Source organism: Glycine soja, chromosome 18, assembly GCF_004193775.1.
Source record: "Glycine soja cultivar W05 chromosome 18, ASM419377v2, whole genome shotgun sequence".
Taxonomy (NCBI): domain Eukaryota; kingdom Viridiplantae; phylum Streptophyta; class Magnoliopsida; order Fabales; family Fabaceae; genus Glycine; species Glycine soja.
The window spans coordinates 52,149,278-52,167,544 of NC_041019.1; the positions used below are offsets into that span (position 1 = coordinate 52,149,278).

General features: G+C 32.1%; 2 protein-coding genes and 1 pseudogene across 5 annotated transcripts; 2 read left to right on the forward strand and 1 right to left on the reverse strand.

Moving 5' to 3' along the window:
- The first annotated feature begins 211 nt into the window (after window positions 1–211).
- On the forward strand, window positions 212–3,367 carry LOC114396380 (ATG8-interacting protein 1-like). Of its 3 annotated transcripts, none has more exons than XM_028358311.1 (4): window positions 271–366; window positions 1,192–1,249; window positions 1,345–2,194; window positions 2,930–3,367. In XM_028358311.1, exons 3-4 carry the CDS (start codon window positions 1,352–1,354, stop codon window positions 3,032–3,034), a joined length of 948 nt encoding a protein of 315 aa, XP_028214112.1. In that variant the 5' UTR covers window positions 271–366; window positions 1,192–1,249; window positions 1,345–1,351; the 3' UTR covers window positions 3,035–3,367. The 3 variants fall into 3 exon arrangements, with proteins under 3 accessions (XP_028214111.1, XP_028214112.1, XP_028214113.1); XM_028358312.1 differs by having other exon boundaries at window positions 310–366; window positions 1,212–1,249; XM_028358310.1 differs by lacking the exon at window positions 1,192–1,249 and having other exon boundaries at window positions 212–366.
- Window positions 3,368–8,734: 5,367 nt separating this feature from the next.
- LOC114395101 (origin of replication complex subunit 5-like) lies at window positions 8,735–12,650 on the forward strand. 2 transcript variants are annotated; one of them, XM_028356802.1, is made up of 5 exons: window positions 8,735–8,898; window positions 9,975–10,827; window positions 10,913–11,338; window positions 11,621–11,936; window positions 12,048–12,650. In XM_028356802.1, the coding sequence occupies exons 2-5, from the start codon at window positions 9,995–9,997 to the stop codon at window positions 12,096–12,098; spliced, it is 1,626 nt and encodes a 541-aa protein (XP_028212603.1). In that variant the 5' UTR covers window positions 8,735–8,898; window positions 9,975–9,994; the 3' UTR covers window positions 12,099–12,650. The 2 variants fall into 2 exon arrangements, with proteins under 2 accessions (XP_028212603.1, XP_028212604.1); XM_028356803.1 differs by having other exon boundaries at window positions 9,987–10,827.
- A 700-nt stretch (window positions 12,651–13,350) lies between these two features.
- On the reverse strand, window positions 13,351–15,245 carry LOC114397398 (annotated as a pseudogene).
- Window positions 15,246–18,267: the final 3,022 nt, after the last annotated feature.

An 18,267-nucleotide genomic window follows, 5' to 3' on the forward strand; every position in this document is an offset into this window, starting at 1 on the left:
TCACAGTATTTTTTTAAAAAAAATAATAGATAAAATTTCTAAAAAAGATCTCCTTGATAGTTGATTATTTTTCTTGTAGTGGGAGTGGTGCTACAGTGGTTTGGATTTGGATTGAACAGAGGGCGCGACAGTTAGATATAGATCCCATGTCTCTGACACCACGCAAAGGACAATAACCGGTAACTCCCCACTTTCATCACTCTTCACTCCACCTGCTATAGCCGGTAACAACCCGATAACCCAATCATCAATATAAAAGGCCAAACCCCCCCCTCTCATTTTCCCGAAGCAACAACTTCTTCTGTTTCAACCTCATCGTCATCGTACTACTACTACCCACGTTCTGCTCCTTTGCGGATCGTGTCCGTGAGTCCTTCTCTTTCTCTCTTTATTCTTTCTTTTAATTGTTTTTTTAATAATCTTTGTTTGCGTTGATTTTGGATTAAAATAAACAAAATTCGTGGATGGATGATTCTGGAACATGGCGTGTCTGATGATGATGCAACCGTGTGGGTTGTTGTTTTATGGTTTGAGTTTGATTTGGTTTTTGTGATTTGTGCTGTGTTTGGATCTTTGTATGGGGTTTTGTTTTGTTTCGCTTGGGTGCTTCTGTTTGTGGGTTTTTTGTTGCGTAACTAACTGTGCATGTGTTGGTGTTTGAGTTCAGTGGATTGGTGGAACTTGTTCGATTTGTTGGGTTGAGTTTATAATCAATTTTAGGTGTGAGGATGGAAAATCAATATGAAATTTGTAATTGGTGAAAGATATTGTGATTTCATTTCACGGTGTTTTTTAATTGAATATGAGGGAAATGAAAATTAAATTCAAAGAGGTGGATGGAATCTTTTACAAAAAATTTGGGCGGATTTTTAGTTTTTTATGCTGTTGTTTGTAATTTTCTTTTTTGTTATTTATGAAGTTTATTTAGAATTTTGGTATTGATGATGTGCTTGTTGTTTTAGAAGTTGAACAATGCTAACTGATGTTTTTTTGCACTCATCATTATCAACCCTTTCAATGACTCTGCGCATGGTTGTTGTTTTTTTATCGGCAAGTGTTAATGGTTAGTTTGTTAGTTTTTAATCTGCAACCTTTCTCTCCTTTTCTTCTTTCTTAACCACCCAACCAACCTTATATCTCCGCTCTGCACATGGTTGTGACCTTTTGAGTCTTTTTCTTTGCTTTTTTCAGGGGTGACGGTTTTCTTGTAGATTATTTGTTTATTAAATCGACTCCCTTGTTCGCCCATGTATGTATTATGCTTGTCGTGTATGTATGCATTTGTATCCATTTAAGTTTGCTCTGAGTTGAATTAGAATTCTAATATCATTGTTCTGATGAAAGACAAAAGATGGCAAACAATGAGGATGGAAGGGATAAGACTACTCGTGGGAATGAATGGGAGGTTGTATCTCTGACAGCATCGACATATGCAGCTGCTCCTGGTCCTGATGAAGTTGAGATGAAGGATGATGGGAACGAAGATGTATATGGGCAAGATGAAGGAGAAACGTCAAATGCTTTATTTATGTCTCGTCACTTTGTCTTTCCTCCCAGTCAGCATGAAAACTTGCCCGTGGAACCTGACTATGGTGAGATTCATGATGATTCTGGAGACAAAGATGTTGCCTCTGAAGAGACTCCTGAAGAAGTGACCATACCAAGTGGAAAGGATGAAGAAAACTTGACATTACCAGGATTGGAAGTTTCAGAGGAGTTTGAGGGCATGCGGTATTTTGACGAGAAAATCAACAGATTATCTGTTCGTGGTAAACAGTTTGAGGAAAGTACAACTCTACCAGCATTTGGTTTGACTGAAAAGGGGGAGAGCATGTATGACCCTGCAAAATACACTTCTTTTGACAGTGAAACTGCTATTGGTGGCATAACAGCTTATGGTGAAAGCATAGTTGATCCTGAAACAACTGAATCCGCAGAGCAAGGGTCAAACGTATCTCCTGATCTATCATTGTCAAACTACTCTTCCAAAGATAATGAATACAACTCCTCAGATCTTCCTTGTGGAGCTTGGTGGAAGCGGAGAGCTGCCTCCTTATATGCTCATGCAAAAGAGGCAAATGCATTCTGGTCTGTCTTCATTGCAGCTGCTGTGATGGGTCTTGTAATGCTTGGTCAACGCTGGCAGCAGGAAAGAGCTTTACAACTTAAATGGCAAATCAGTATAAATGATGAGGTATATTCATTATTATCAGTTGTTCCTCTTAGAAACATTTTATGTTATCATATTTTGGTTTATCTATGGTCTAAATATATGCATTCGATAAATGGAGTGAGGTTGTCACAAGCAAGTTTATAAAGCACTAGTACTCAACGTGAAAGTGTAAAAGTAAAACATAAACCAGTTCTTGAATGTGTTAATACAGGATATACTGGATTCAGTTCTTTAGTCTCTTTTGTGTTTCTAAATTTCTAACTTCTAAGAATGTACGAAGGACTCATCTAATTCTATAACTAGTATGTCATGATGTAACACTAATATGTCATGACACTGGACAAAATCTGGTGGCGATATAGTGAATCATTGATGAATGATAATGAAGGTTGTTTAATTTCTTTGGCAACTTTACAGGTGGAAACTTTCTTTGAAGACCAGATGATCAAGTGTACTGATTTTTATACAAGAATGAACTTAATTGCAATTTAAAATTAAGAGTTCTATTATTAGATTTTGAGAAATATGATATTATTAGCAGTAGTAGATTTTTCAAAAACTATATCGTTGAATATCCCTATCCTGCAGAGAAGCATAAATTTCACTGCAGGTAAAAGGTATTTTGTGTAAACTTGTTGCTGTACTACATCAGTAGAAAGATAACCATGAATTCGTTTTTGGTGCAATGATCTAACTGCCCTGTTTGATTCCTCTATACTTAAAAAATGCTAACATTCCAACTTACCCTTTCCACAGGCGAGGAGCAGGGTGCTTGCTCCCATATATCGACTCAAAGATGTGATTGTTGGTGGCAACCGCCGTGGCTCCTTGATCAGGGGAAGCTCCTCTGGTGAAAGTTAAGGGAAAGGTGGCTCAGTGCATATGGGCTCCTATCCTTGTGGTAAAAGTGAAGATGATGACGAAAAAATGTATGTCAGAGAGAGGTTGAGAATGAAAAGTGCTACAATTGTGAAATGCAGGTTTGGTACTAGGATTGGTTGACCTTTCCCAATTATGAATGCCAATGTTCAAACATTTTATGTTATGGATTTTCTTCTTTGTATTGATTAGCAATGTATAGCTCTTGAAGTTATTCAACTTATGTATTCTGATTGTGTGAAATTGGCAGTTTAAACACAAAAAGATGTAAATGATTGCTTTAATGGTGGGTGTTCAGTTTTCTTTTTACTCTAACGGCTGCAGAGTCTCGCTAATGGGAGTGAAACCTCAGTTTCTACTTTCTGAAGTGTAGTAGATTGCATGCAGGCATGAGCACATGCTTATGAATTATTGATAGATACTGTTCAATAAGGGCATCACATACATGAAAACAACTACACTTGTGACCTTTTTCTCTTAGTCTTGAAAAACATCGTTGAAAACAAATTAAGGAAATGCTACCTATGTGAAATTTTGATCAAGTTATGTGTGCAACTGTGTATAGTTGTGGATCGTTTATTCTTTCAAGAAGCCTAGATTCACCTACATGCATCTCAAGCATCAATATTGAGTTGGATCAAATGGCAAAGTTGATTTCTTCTTTAGCTTGTTTTTAAATGGATTTATGATGAAGGGGCCACATTTCTGGTTCGCATCTCGACCTCATGCTTTTTTCTTTCTTGCAAAATATTTGATTGGTGAACTGGTTCAAATGATTCACGAGGCAGTGTAATTTACTCTAATAAGTTTTAGTAGCTCAATGTTTGTGGGCATTAGGTTCAATGTAGGGCCAGGATTGTGGTGGAAGAGAGCTGTTGAGAAATGTTGCAGCAGGAGGAAGAGGATGGAAGAAAATTTTGAAATTTGAAGGAGTCACGTTGCCTTGCCAAAAACATGATAGACAAGTAGTGTACCGTTGCAGTAGAAATTACCTGAAATGCTATGTGTCCGTTGCATTCTTCCCCTACATAAGGATTGCTTCCTCCACTCTAGTTTTTCAATTTCATTTCAATTCTATTTTTGAGTTCTTTGCAAAAATAAAAACCTGCATCCCTTTTTTGGGGTGTATGGGTTGATGGAAGTGAGTGAAAGTGATAGATACGGTAGATGACGTGATGAAATTGGATGCTTGAATAATAGATCGAAGAATCCTTTTCCTTACACCCTAGTTAGGCCCTACTATTTATGCTCTCAATTCCATTCCTCAATTTCCAGAAATCTATGTCTAAAGTCATGTCTGATGTCTGTCACTATATATTAGTTAATTCATATATGTTTATGAATATTGCATTGACCCTCGTTATATATGGATCAATCAAGCCCATTGCTGCAGAGTTATATAAATATAATAGTTTTCTTTTTCATCACATCATTTTTCACCCGGATTTCTTTTCATTTCTCTGTTCACTTTACATGACATCACTTATGCTATAGTATTTATTTTAAATTAAAACAAATAAATATTTAATACTAACTAATCAAGTGATTAAACTCAATTGATTAATATTAAATCGTTCAGTTGAATTTAATTTTTGATGAAAATAACTATTGATCAAGTTTAATTTCGAATTAATCAAGTTTATCTTCGTAGATTGGAGATTAAAAAAAATAATTTAATACTAGCTGAAAAATTAATTCCACGCAATCATACTTGGAACACCCAAACTGAAATTAACAAATGCAATATTAATATTAATATATATATATATATATATATATAATAGTTTTTATCTATTAAACAAGCCAAATGATTGAGTTATTATGATCACATATTCACATATAAGTTTAACAATTATATATATATATATATATATATATATATATATATATATATATATATAATTGTTAAACTTATGTTAGACAAACGATAAAATATCATTTTTTATAAAGTTATAACATTATATTTTTATATAATATATATTTGTATTTTAAAATAATTATATCTAACATCTTATCCATTAATTTCATTCTGAATCCATAAGGGAGGTGCTGATGTTGTGAAGAAAGAATAAGGATTGGAGGGTATAAATAGGGAGGAGAGACTTGGAGGACAAATTGGTTGATATCAAACACATGATATCACCCACCTTACACTTTCATGTAGAAAAATATGTTAACTGTGGAAAGAGAGAAAACATGTGTTAATGTCAGAAGGAAATAAAAACTCGAAATTCATATGAAAAAATGTCTTTGGATGACTCAATTTATTTGGTTCTATAGGTTTTCCAATTTATTGTTTTGTTTATGCGCGTAAAACTTTAATTATTTAATTTTTATAAGGGTAAATAGTCACTTTTGTCCCTTAATGTATAATTCACGGACAAATGCGTCCTTGAAAGATGAAAATATAAAATTTAATCCCTGAAAATGTAAAAAGTGCGACAAATGTATCCTTGTCATTAACTTTCGTCTGTCATCATTAATAAAGTCGTCGCCTACGTGGTACAGAAGGACAAATTTATCACTGAAATAATAACCAACGTGGATTGTATATTTGTCATAATTTTTTTTTTTTACTTTTCATCTTTCACCTGAAAAATGACAATACAAAATTTAGTCTTCGAAAGTATAAATGTGCAACAAATATATCCGAATGTTAATAATAGATTATGACTAATGATGATTATTATTATTATTATCATCTGTTTATAATTTAATGCTCATATTTGTTTAGTACTTATGTAATATATTTTTTAAATTGTCTTTTAATATATATATATTTTTATTATTTTTCTTGTCAAACCTTAATCTCTACAGTTAAAAAAAATTATCTTATATCTTATAACTTTATCAAATTTCTACTAAATTTCTCATTTTTAATCTTTAAAATTATTCTATATCTCAATTTCAACTTAAGTAACCTAATATTTAGATTAAAAATAATATATCGAGAGTTTTGAGTAGAAAAAACACAATCAACTGTGAGACCAAATTTTTTTATTTTAGAAATAAAAAAATTAATCAACTATTTTTTTTTAAAAAAAAGGTCTCAAAATTTAAACTAGATAAAACTAAAGTGAAATTTTAAAAACAAGTCTCACAAAATTTAATCAATTGAGTTATCATTTAAAAAATAAAAGTCTTTTATTTCTTGAAATTTTTTGTTTCTTCAATTAATTATTAATCTTTATTATGTGCTCTTCCATAATATGTCAAATGGAATACAAGATCGCTGCAGCCTCTAAATGAGAGATACAACTCTACGTTCCGCAAGTAATAAACCTCTGTATTAGTTTTTTTTTTTTTTGAAGTTAACATCTGTATTAGTTTGAGCATTTTGTATTTTTTTTATTTAAATTTATTTGGGTTCTTTATTTGTTAGTAACTGCTTTTCATTTCATTCATATTATGTATAATAAGTTTTGTCTCAAGTGGAAACACATAAGGTTTATCTACAGGATTCTTTCATGTTTTAGGTATATACATACATTTTACTGATTAAGGGAAAAGACTTATAATTTTACTTTAGTTCTATCTAATTTAAATTTGTTGAGACTTTTTTTTAAAAAAAAATAGTTGATTATATTTTTTTAAAATAAATAAATAAATTTGATCATGTGGCTCGTTGTGTTTTTTCTACTTGAAACACTTTACATATTAATTTCAATCTAAATATTAGAATACTTAAGTTGAAATTGGGATATAGAATAATTTTAAAGATTAAATTAAAGTGAGAAATTTAGTAAAAATTTGATAAAATTATAAAATATAAGATAAAGTTTTTTTAACAGTAAAGATTAAGGTTTGACAAGAAAATAAAAAATATATATATATATTAAAAGACAATTCAAAAATATATTACATAAGTATTAAACGAATAGCAGTAAATTACAAACACATAATAATAATAATAATAATAATAATAATAATAATAATAATAATAGGTTACAATTTATTATTAACGTCCGGATATATTTGTTATACTTTTTATACCTTCAGGGACTAAATTTTTTATTTTCATCTTTTAGGGATGCATTTGTGAGTAGAGTCGATAGAGGAAAAGTCAAAAAGATATTATAACAAATACGCTCCTATGCTGACAATCCAGGTTGGCAATCATTTTAGTGATAAATTTGTCCTTCGATGTCACGTAGGTGACTTTATCAACGGTGACAGACAGAAGTTAACGGCATGATACATTTGTCGCATTTTTTACACTTTGAAGAACTAAATTTTATATTTTAACTGTTCAGGGGTCCATTTATTAACGAATTACACATTGAGGACAAAAATGACTATTTATCCTTTTTATAATAAATTAATTTTATTTTTATAGAAGTTTTGTGGAGACCTTTGTAAATAGTTATTGTGAACTGGAAGTTAAATTTTTATATTAATTTTCAAAACATTATATTATACACACATTAATGAAGCATTTTTGCCAATGTGATGTAACACATTACACATGATGAAATGAGACGCCCAACAACTCGCAATTTCTCCAATTAAAAAAGGTAGTTTGATTTTAGGTAAGTTTTTTTTCCGGGGTCGAATCATTAGTTTTGGCGCCATCACTGTTTGTTCAATGTGCAACCCAAACCCAGACTTAAAATTGAAAACCTAATCTGTGCTGTCATTGAGCCACTGTGCTGTGTGAGCCATATATCAATGGAGAAGAGACTGATTTCCCTTATCAGAATTTTTTTTTGTTTTTCTTTCTAATTTTATGGGTGTTTGTTTCATGCATCTGTGAATGTAATCAATTGATTGTATTGTAGGTGCTGAATAGATGAAACAGAATTGATGCTGGAACTTGCTCTAGTTGCTTACGTGTTGGATTTCATACAAAGGTACACATCCTCAACAAGCAAAGGATTGGTTTCTCTCTTTTTGTAATTTCTAGTCTGACATTTTGTTTACTTTTAGATTAGGTGGCATTTGATTGTATCATTTGTTAATTTTGGACTAAAATGATTTTCTGTTACGATATGATATATGTCTGAGGGTCATCAGAATATGATTGAAGAATGATGCCTTTTTTAGTTTTTGTTGAACAACAGTTCCTCATTTTCTGCTTAATTTTTACCCTCCCGCCTCAATGCATTATGTAATTTATTTTCAAAACATGGCAGCAAGTTTGTATTACAGTTTTTAACTATGACATTGTGTAATTTATTTATGAATATGGCAACAAGTTGAAAATATGAATATGACAGCAATTATATAGATTTTTTTTTTTACAACAAGGTGTCTTTCTCCAACAATTTTATAATAAAAAGAATTACAATGATTCAAATTAAATTATTATATTAAATTAAAATTAAATCAAACTAAATCACATTATGTTTGATTTGGGTGATTATTTTATAAAAAATTAAATTAAAGTTACAAATATTCTTAATAATTATTATGAATGAAAGTCAAATGTTTATAAATAATTTTTAAAATATTATATTATATATTTTAGAAATATATAATGTGAGAGGCCTAACGACACGACAGATAGAATAAAAATTATCTTTATTTTATAAATAAATTATATATTAAGATATCTCTGAGACTTAAATATTTTTTAATAATACACATTAATCAGACATGTTTGCGAATGTGATGTAAAACATGAGACCCCCCAACTCGCAATTTCTCCAATTAATAAATGTAATCTGATTTTAGGGAGAAAACAAAAAACAAAAGATGAGCAGTCGCAAGAAACTTAGGTAAGTTTTTTCCCGGGTCGTGTCGATTGGTTTTGGCGCCATCACTGTTCACTGTGCAACCCAAACCCAAACTTAAAAGAACTTTGTCTTCTCTCTTTTCTCTTCACCCATCTCACTCTCACCAATAAGGTAATCTCTCTCTCTCTCTCTCTCTCTCTCTCTCTAACCCTATTCTCCGTTCTCTACTGTAAAATGACCCCAATCCTTGTGATTGAAATTACCCTTGAAATGAATAATGCCCAATTGATAAAATGTGTTTTTTGGTTAGAAAATTGCACTGTTAGAGAAAAAAAAACTGTATTTCATTGCATTTCATTACTTATGTTCTCAAGTGTTAATAGCTTTGAATTGGGTATCAGGTCAGAGATTGATTTTCCTGGCAACATTGCTTCTGTTTTGTCTTCTGGGTTTTCCTCTGTCTAAACTTGATTATTGTGTTGTCACTCAACGGTTTCATTATGAGAGAATAGTAGTTATTTGTTTCAGATGTTTTCTAGAGCAATGTAAGAGAGTGGATGTGTTCTTCTGTGTATGGCAGGGTTCCTTAAACTTTTCACCGATTAACTTATTTGGTAATTTTCTCTGAATATTTTCAATTTGGATCTATGGGTTTTGTTTATTTTCTCCATTGGGATGTGAAATCTCAATGTCATTGAACCAACTTAATGTCAATTTCACATTGTATTTTCAGTTTTTGTTTTAGCTAGATATCACTGAAATTCTAAAGCTTGACTTTTTTCATTAAGATTTATTCTTGAAAGGAAACTTCTATTTCATTTTAGGCAAATTTTTTATTGTCTAGCATTGATGTTTTATATGAATTTGGTCAGTATAGTGATTATAGATTATAGTCAAGTTTTTTATATTTACTTGAGTTTTCATGGATTGGATAATATACTTACGTTAATTGATGCCACTGAAATGGAGGATTGAGGACCCTAAGATTGCATTGAATTTGTTTTCTTTGGGAGGGATAGGAAGGGTGGTTGTGATTTTCTGATATATGAAGTGCTAATTTGGTATGACTGAATAAATGATAATAATATGAATATGGACTTCTTATATTTGTGTCATGTTGGATTTTTTCTTTATGATATTGGGTTGGGTTTTGGGTCACCATTGTATGGTTGGTATAATCTGTTCTACAACCAACAATTGCATTCCTACTCATTGCTTTATCCTTCCCTCATTGATCAAAATTTAAGGATCTTCAACAGCTGAAATAATGGGTGAGGACAAAACCACACAACTCCCCAGAAGAATGACCAGGTCTTCAGCTTCATCTTCTGCATCCACTTCAAATAACGTAGCTGCAGCAAAAGTAACTTGCCTTGAACCTCTAACAATTAATGACCTTTTAGTCGGAGGAGATCCCATCAGTCTCAACGACATAATATCTAGCTTTCCTGGTAGAAGTAGCCAGATTCTTGAGGTCGTGCGTCATTTGGGACCTTTGAATTCACCAATCCTTCCTTTGTTTGTGTATGGAAGTTCTTCTACTGGAAAAACCAGTATCATTCTTCAATTATTCAGGCATCTCAACAGGCCTATTGTTTATTCTAGTTGTAGGACATGTTATAACCAGAACATCTTGTTTGAATCTATTCTAAATCAGCTACTTCTCCATAGAAAAAATGCTGCCAATGGTTATTCGAATGCAAAACGCTGTGAAAGACCATCTGATTTTGTCAATTTTCTTCGAGAAGCGTTGACCAATGTTATAAACAATCTGAAGAAGTCAGAGAAGTTGATCTCAAATGAGATGACACAAGGGAAAATTGGAAATATGATCTACTTGGTGTTTGACAATTTTCAGCTTGTTAGGGAGTGGGATAAGAGTTCAACTATATTGCCCTTGCTGTTTAATCTCTATGATCTGCTAAATATGCCTGAGGTGGGTTTGATTTTTATCAGCAGTACTTCTCCAGATACCTTTTACTCTAACATGGGTTATGTGGAGCCTATCCCCATTTACTTTCCTGATTACACAGAAGAAGATATTCGTCAAATATTATTGAGAAACCAAGTGAACCAGAAGCTATATTCCTCATTTCTGGAGTAAGATATTTTATCCCTATATCACTTTCCATTCTCAGCTTTACATGATCTCATATAGTGAAGACTTTTATGTCTTTTCTTGCAGTGTATCTCTGAAGTCTTTCTGTGGAATTACTAAGCAGATTGATCATTTATCTGCTGCCTTAAAGCCACTATATGAAAAGTATTGTGAGCCTTTAAGTGATAAGGGAAAGGGAGTTGCTCCTAATCAAGAAATGAAGCGAAGGCTGCTTGCTCATATCAACCCTCATATTGCCTCCTCTTTGAATGAGATATTTAAGGTTTCATCTCTTTCTTCAACTGAAGTTGAGATCCGTAAAGAGGAAAAGCGGAAGGGAAATAATAGGAGATTGGAGCAATCTGAAGAACTTGGCAGTCTTGATTTTCATGTATCTACTAGTGCAAAATATCTTCTGATTTCAGCATTCCTTGCCTCCAGAAACCCAGCAACTCTTGATGCTTCACTTTTTGATTCCAAAGGTGGTTCTGATAATCGGAAGCGAAAGAGGAAGTAAGTATGATGATTTGATACCAAATGTGTTCTTCTGACTGCAAAGTAGCATATGATTTTTGTTTCTTAGACTTATTACTCTGGATTCCGCATACTCTTTATCATTGCAAAGTTGTTCTCCCTGCTTATTTTTCTTTTCATTATTGTCTTTGTAGGAATTAAAATCCTAACTATTGTCTGATTGAATGTTATTCTTTTGTAGTTGATGTTAAAAGTTAGCTTTGTGCCCATAGTATATTTTTGCTTTTGTTTCATGTCTGAGTTGTGTTTTTTCATGTGTAGGCCCTCTGAGAAAGCACAGGAACGGAAGGAAACTTTAGAACAGGAACTACTAATGAAAGGACCTGGAACTTTCCCACTGGAGAGGTTGTTAGCCATCTTTCAATGCCTTGTATCAGTTGCAGAAGAACCATCTGACGAGCAGGAGCAAAATAATGATGGATTAGGAGTTGAAGGTGGCAATGGTGGACTGATGTCTGATGTTCTTTTACAGCTATCCAGTCTCTGCAATGCTAATTTTATATTCAAAGGAAGGAGCTGTCCCATTGAAGGCTCAATGCGGTATCGAACAACCATATCTGAAGACCTTGCTCTGAAGGTGACATGTTTGTCTCACCTAACACCCTCAAAATTCTTTGTTATTGTTTATGTAAGGAGATTCAAAATATACATAAACAAAGAATAATGCTTGCAATTTTTTGTTAAGCAGGTTGCAAGGAGCTTAAAGTTCCCATTATCAAAGTATTTGTATAGGAGTTAGTAATCTTTGGTATCGCCGCATCTCAAAGCTTGGATGACAACTTTTGTCTAGGATATATCTGCCAAGAGTGTATAGACCTCTACTGTTCTCTAGTGTTATCAACATGAAACGGCCGGAATCCCCTATGAATGCTTGAAGCCAAACCAATGGTTTAAAATGGATAATTGTGACCATGGCAGTTCATGGGATGGATGGACTGAGTATTTTACAATGGACAATGGAGTTATTAGGATTTGGTTTATTACTCCGTGTCTTTAACATTTCTCCAAGAAGCTTTTTAGTATTGTGGATTGTAAGTGGTAAAGATCCTGAAATTATGATGCTCTTAGCTGATATAAAATTGTAATATGACACAAAATTTGTGTTAACACCGTTGATGTCCTAAAAGAAAGGAATGCCCCAGGTTTGATGATGTTTAATGTGGGGGAATAGACAATACTTTCTGACATCTTGCTGGTTTAATGTTGAGTTGTAGACTTTCGGTAACATTTTTACTTGGATTTGAATACATCATAACGTATTAAGAACTAAGTAGATGTACCTTCTTGTTGACATCAGTCTTTATTGTTGACATCTTTATAGTTGGTAAGTATTGTAAAATTTATCAGTTGGAAAATTCTTGCATGTGTTTATATGCGTTATGATGAACGATGCACATGTTGAAGTAGTATTCGGAAACCAATTAGTGAGATTGGGCTGATCATGAACTGAACCATCTACTAATCAACATAAAGTATCTAAACTGTTGGACTGAAAAGCTGGTCAGATTGTGACTTTCAATTGAATCGGTTCAAATTAAGCAAATTGCACAATTGTAATCAAACACAAGCTCTCTACATATAGTAGAGCATTTTTACCGCTATTCCAATAATGATTATCAATGATAATGTTAGCATTTTTATTTGTTTATTTAATATTATTGTGTCTAAATTATTGTAATATTAAGGATATTATGTCGATGGATAAACTTTAAGATAGTGTTATATGATTATGCATATATATCATTATTTTATGATATTGTTAATTTGTAATTTAATAAATTATGCATGACAAAATATACACTTAATTTTGATTCCATCACACACTCAATTATAACTAGATCAATAAATCATTAATTAGTGTTTTTATTAGTTAAATGGCCAGTTATTTTTTAAAATATTGATCAAAGAAAATGATTAAGATACAAATGTCCTTGTTTGAGAGATCTAATAAAATAGCTGAATAATCTAATTTCTATCCAAGTGTCATGAGGTAGTGTTCTCAAATAACATGTATATTGAGCTTGTGCATGCTTAGATAAAGTTTTACAGGAGGAAACTGCCCATCGACTTTCTATACAGAAAGCACTTAAGTTCATGGAACAAAGGCATGGGCAAAAGGGGAAAAGCTCAGTAAAGTGAGTTTGGCTATAAAGTAAGCAAGTAAAATGTATCTAATATTAATTTAAAGTGTGTTGTAAGCTTAACTTACTAAAATCCAAGGGTAGATACACTTTTACTAACTCTTCTTGGAGACAAACTCACTTTAGAGGAGTATTGTTGGGGAAAAGGTACAAAATTAATACAAGATTTCTTGGAGACAATGTTTTATAAAGGCCATGGTTTATGGTGAAAACTTCCATGGTGTCTCTTTTTATTACTTTTCGAGGGTTTAATCTTCCAATAATGTTTGGTCATCTTATTAGTGTTCCATCTGTTTCTATATTTCCATGGTTATAAAGGCTGCTTCTTCCTTGACATGTCATCTTCAGTCAAGAACTTTCTCCCCAGTTGAAAATATATTCCACACCAATGTGCCTACTATGTACAATGCAACAGCAACCTTGAAAACATCATTCCAAGAACCTGCAATAAAAGATCACATATGATTGAAAACCAAGACACAAATTGCAAAATAAAAGTAAACTCCAATATGAAGAGGGAAACTCTCAGACCTTGCTGGATTATGAAACCAGTTGCAGCTGTACCAAAGACAGCAGCAAGCACCCCTGCGGTATTCAATAGTCCAAGCAAATGCACCCTGACATTGAAACTCATGAATATTCTGATAGAGACAAATTGATTTATGAGTGTAAAGAAGAAAAATTCAAGCAAAGTGTATTGTACTATATTCTCTTTAGTATCAGTATTGAACACTTTTAAGCTCACATTTTACAGTTTATTGGTCATGGTACATGTAAATTAGGAAACCAATGACTCACAGCATAGCGTGGTCCAATGACTTGGTGATGGAATACAGACCAGATTGTGAGAATGCATCAGATCCCTGTCAAGAAAAATAACCGATTATGGTTAAATTTAGAACATATGGAAACATTTTGTAGAGGTGCTAATGCTTTACAAAAAAAGGGTTAAAAAATAGCGAAAATTCAAACTCAGAAATATATGTTGTTCAAGCTCAAACCTGACTACCCGTCATGCTCAATACAGCCATGGCAGGTACTTCTGACATGGCTCAGCTGTGAAAGAAAAATGGCGGGACCCAAAAACCGGATTGATTGCATGATCTGCAAACTCAAAAGTATTAAAAGCAGAATCATTTTGAAGAGCGGAATAAATGCAAAATATTTCCTTCTATTGAGCACTGAAATGAATGAATGCCACAGTACTATTATTTGAGAAAAAAAGACATTCCATTGAGGACATCATTTGTATGGAAGTTAACAGTGCATGACAAAATTTCAGCTACAAGAGCAGTGACTTTCTTACTTACCTGTCGAATAACTGTTGTGGAGATGCCGTTTCGCACTAGTGTGTCAGCAATCCACCCACCAATGTTAGCAAAGATACCTGAGAAAATGATCCATTAGTCTATTCATTCAATGGACTAATTGGGGAACTGTAATGTACTAAATACTATGAGTTCATTGCTAAGATGCATGCAACTATAGAAAGTGATGTTAAAGACATGTGTATAATAAAAAGCATTTATGTATACTATTAAATATTTATCAAAAAAAGGGTTAATACCTGATTGTAGTAAGTAGGCATCCAGGTTAGAAGAATAAATGTCCTTCAATTGTGACAGAAGTGGGAGATTATAAGAGCCAAAACAGGTGCCTTTGATAAAATCAATTTCCAAGGAATGGAAGAAACATGTGCATTTGATAAATTGCCTTCCAGTATGATCCTTTTCTCCTCTACCCCAAGATTAGGGTCATCTTTTGGGGAGCTATATGCCTGGAAGAGCCCGTCCGAGAAGAAAGGAAATGAGTCAACATGCTACACAGGGAACTAAGGAGTATCCCTCCCTTTTAGAAATTTCATGAACAATTATAAGGAAATGAGTCAATGGATCATTGATTGTTGAAAATAAACTTGCATACTGATAAAATTGAAGTCATTACTATGCAACACTTTTGAGACTGACCCTTAATTAATCTGCACATAAAACATGGGTTTTCAGGGAGAAGGTGCTTTGTTTCCTCCTCTCAACATTTTTCCATTGAGAAAGGATACGAAGTAGATTTCATTGAAATTAAATTAAAGCTGACTTAATTTTCTCAACCACAAGGCAAACCAATTACTTTCAAGGGATCCAAAAGAGTAAAAAACTGATGGCCACCCAAAATTTTGAGAATTAGCAATGGTTAGAATGCCAAGCCAACCACAGAACCAAGGTGCATGCCACTATATACTAGGGCAAGTGATCTGCTTCTCTCTGAAACTGGAATCCACTTGGAAAGCATATTATTCATAGCTGGCATGGCAACACCCTGAAAACAAAGAAGAATCAGCTTAATTTGGGGCTAAATCATATTCATGTCTATATTCTGCATAGAATTTGAACATGAGATCATTCATATTAGAAAATATAATCCATTTGATTGTATTATTTGACACACACAGTTTAATTTTGGGCGGTGGAGGGAGTATAAATTATGAAGGTAGGTTTGGCCATCTTGGCTAAATTAAGTATCCTTGTGCATCACTTTCCCTGTCTGTTTTAAAGGAGGAAAAAGTTCATGCTTTCAGGTTGGTTTTCTAAGTTTTTTCTTCTCGCTTACCAGATAAATAGTAGCAAGCAATCTTATCTACCTGAAGTTCATAATAAATAAAACAAAACAACATTGAATAAATCAGTATCAAACTATGTAAAAGACAGTTGAAGACCCAAAATGCTAGCATATTTTTAAAATCGCCAGAAAACACATTGTTAACCATGTCAATAGATTTAACTTTGAGAATAAAAATAAGTTATTTCAAAATTAGAAGATTAAAAAAATAAGTTTTAAATTCGGGAGACTAAGGAAATTATTTTTAAATTTAAGGGACTTAAAAATTACTTTTAAATTTGGGGGAAAAAAACTTGATCCAAATTTAAGTTATCAAAAAAATATATAATGATGTTGACATGTCATATCAAAATTCACGCGACAATCGGTGCCCTCCATTAGATATATCACTGATCTCATTAATGTCATTAAGGTTTAAAAATAAAATTTATGATATTATAAGAACTATTTTTTTTAGTTTAAGGGACTGAAAACAAATTTACATAAATTCTAAGGATTATAAACCTAATTAAATCTTCAATATATAAAAATTTAAGTGCAACTAAGTTTAAAAATCACTTAGTTTTTAACTTATCAAGTTTATACTAAACTAAGTTTCAAGCAAAATCCCAATATAACTATAATCATTGTTTGATGTAACTAATATGCAAAAAAAAAGGTTCAAGATTAATTACCTTTAATTTTTTTTCTAATGATATAAAATATTATTTTCCATACAAAGTATGCCTTTATTTGACTATAAATATAACATTTTTGCCATCAACCCTAACCACATCAACTACTCTCTCTCATTTTCTTTGAAAGTGACCAGAGAATCATCGGTGTATTAGTTTCATTGTATTTTAATGTCAAATAATTCTATTAAAATTCCTATCAACATTTAAGGACGGAGATTGTGGTGTCTTCCAAGAATATCTATTGTATTAATCTTTCTCAAGATAATCATTTGGTTATTATTCCAAAAGTATATGCAGATGATATCTAGTGGTTGCTTTTCTAATTTTAAATTATTCACTTAGAGTTTCATGATTTCAATTAGTTATTTTAGTAAAAAAAAAAATATAGATATAACCCTTAATTGTATTAGTATGGGTTTCAATCATTTGTTAGTTCATAGGTGCTTGGAGTTAGGGTTTCAATTGTTTATGAATTTCATAATTTGTTGACAATTTTGATTGCCTTATGGGTCATCAATATTGTGACATCAATGGTTCATTTTGTGTATTGATAATGTAACTAAAGTTTGTCATTGGTTACATGTCTTCATAAAACTCATGTGAGATATGAGTTGCGGTTCATAAATTGAACAATTTAATCCACAATCTATACGAGCTTGTGCCTAGTAAAATCTAGCTCATATAAATGTGAACCTATAAGAGTTATCCTGTTTAATCCACATGTTACATGGGTTTTAGTTCGTGGGATTTATAGGACAACCTGTTTAACCCACATAACAAAATGCTTTTTTTTAATAAATTAATTGATTGTTTACTAAATAGTTGAAAATTTTATATTTGATATTAGATTATTATTTAGTTGTACTTGATACCATTTTTGCTTGTCAATTGTTATTGACCATTATGCTTATTAATTTTGCGGATCAATTTGGTTCGATTTATTTTTTGTTGAACTAATCAAACAAAACTGACCCATACAACCAAATGAAGTCACAAATATGTCCCATTTCATTCTTTTTTCTAACCAATGTTTGATCCAACTTGAATTTGAATAAATAATCATTTATGTAAGTCATGCCATATCCACCAAGGATATGAATGACTTGTTTTTTTTTTTTAGGTAACCTAGTATATAAAAATTATGTTGAATATACTCATAAGATAGAATCCATTGGACAATTGTAATATTATCGTCTATAAGTTCTTAATAAAGATGATATGATTCTTCATTGTAATACAACTCTTCATGAGAGATTATTTATTAGTTTGACCCTAAAGCTAGTTGAAAAAGTTTATAGCAGGTTATAAAGCAACTTTATGAATTTAAGTAAGTTTTAGACATGTTCTCACTTTTCTTTAATGAGATTGCTGTGGCCACATAGGTTTGAATAGATTTATGAATGAGCTTAACTCAAATTTATCATAAGATATTTAAGATCAACAAAACAATTCAATCTTCCTTTATTCTACGTTTTAG

Bases quoted from the DNA above. Each gene is read 5' to 3' on its own strand.
- LOC114396380 (XM_028358310.1), top strand. From the start codon at position 1,352: ATGGCAAACAATGAGGATGGAAGGGATAAGACTACTCGTGGGAATGAA. The intron at 2,195-2,929 runs GTATATTCATTA...CCCTTTCCACAG, and splicing joins AAATCAGTATAAATGATGAG to GCGAGGAGCAGGGTGCTTGC.
- LOC114395101 (XM_028356802.1), top strand. From the start codon at position 9,995: ATGGGTGAGGACAAAACCACACAACTCCCCAGAAGAATGACCAGGTCT. The intron at 10,828-10,912 runs GTAAGATATTTT...CTTTTCTTGCAG, and splicing joins CTATATTCCTCATTTCTGGA to TGTATCTCTGAAGTCTTTCT. The intron at 11,937-12,047 runs GTGACATGTTTG...TTTGTTAAGCAG, and splicing joins CTGAAGACCTTGCTCTGAAG to GTTGCAAGGAGCTTAAAGTT.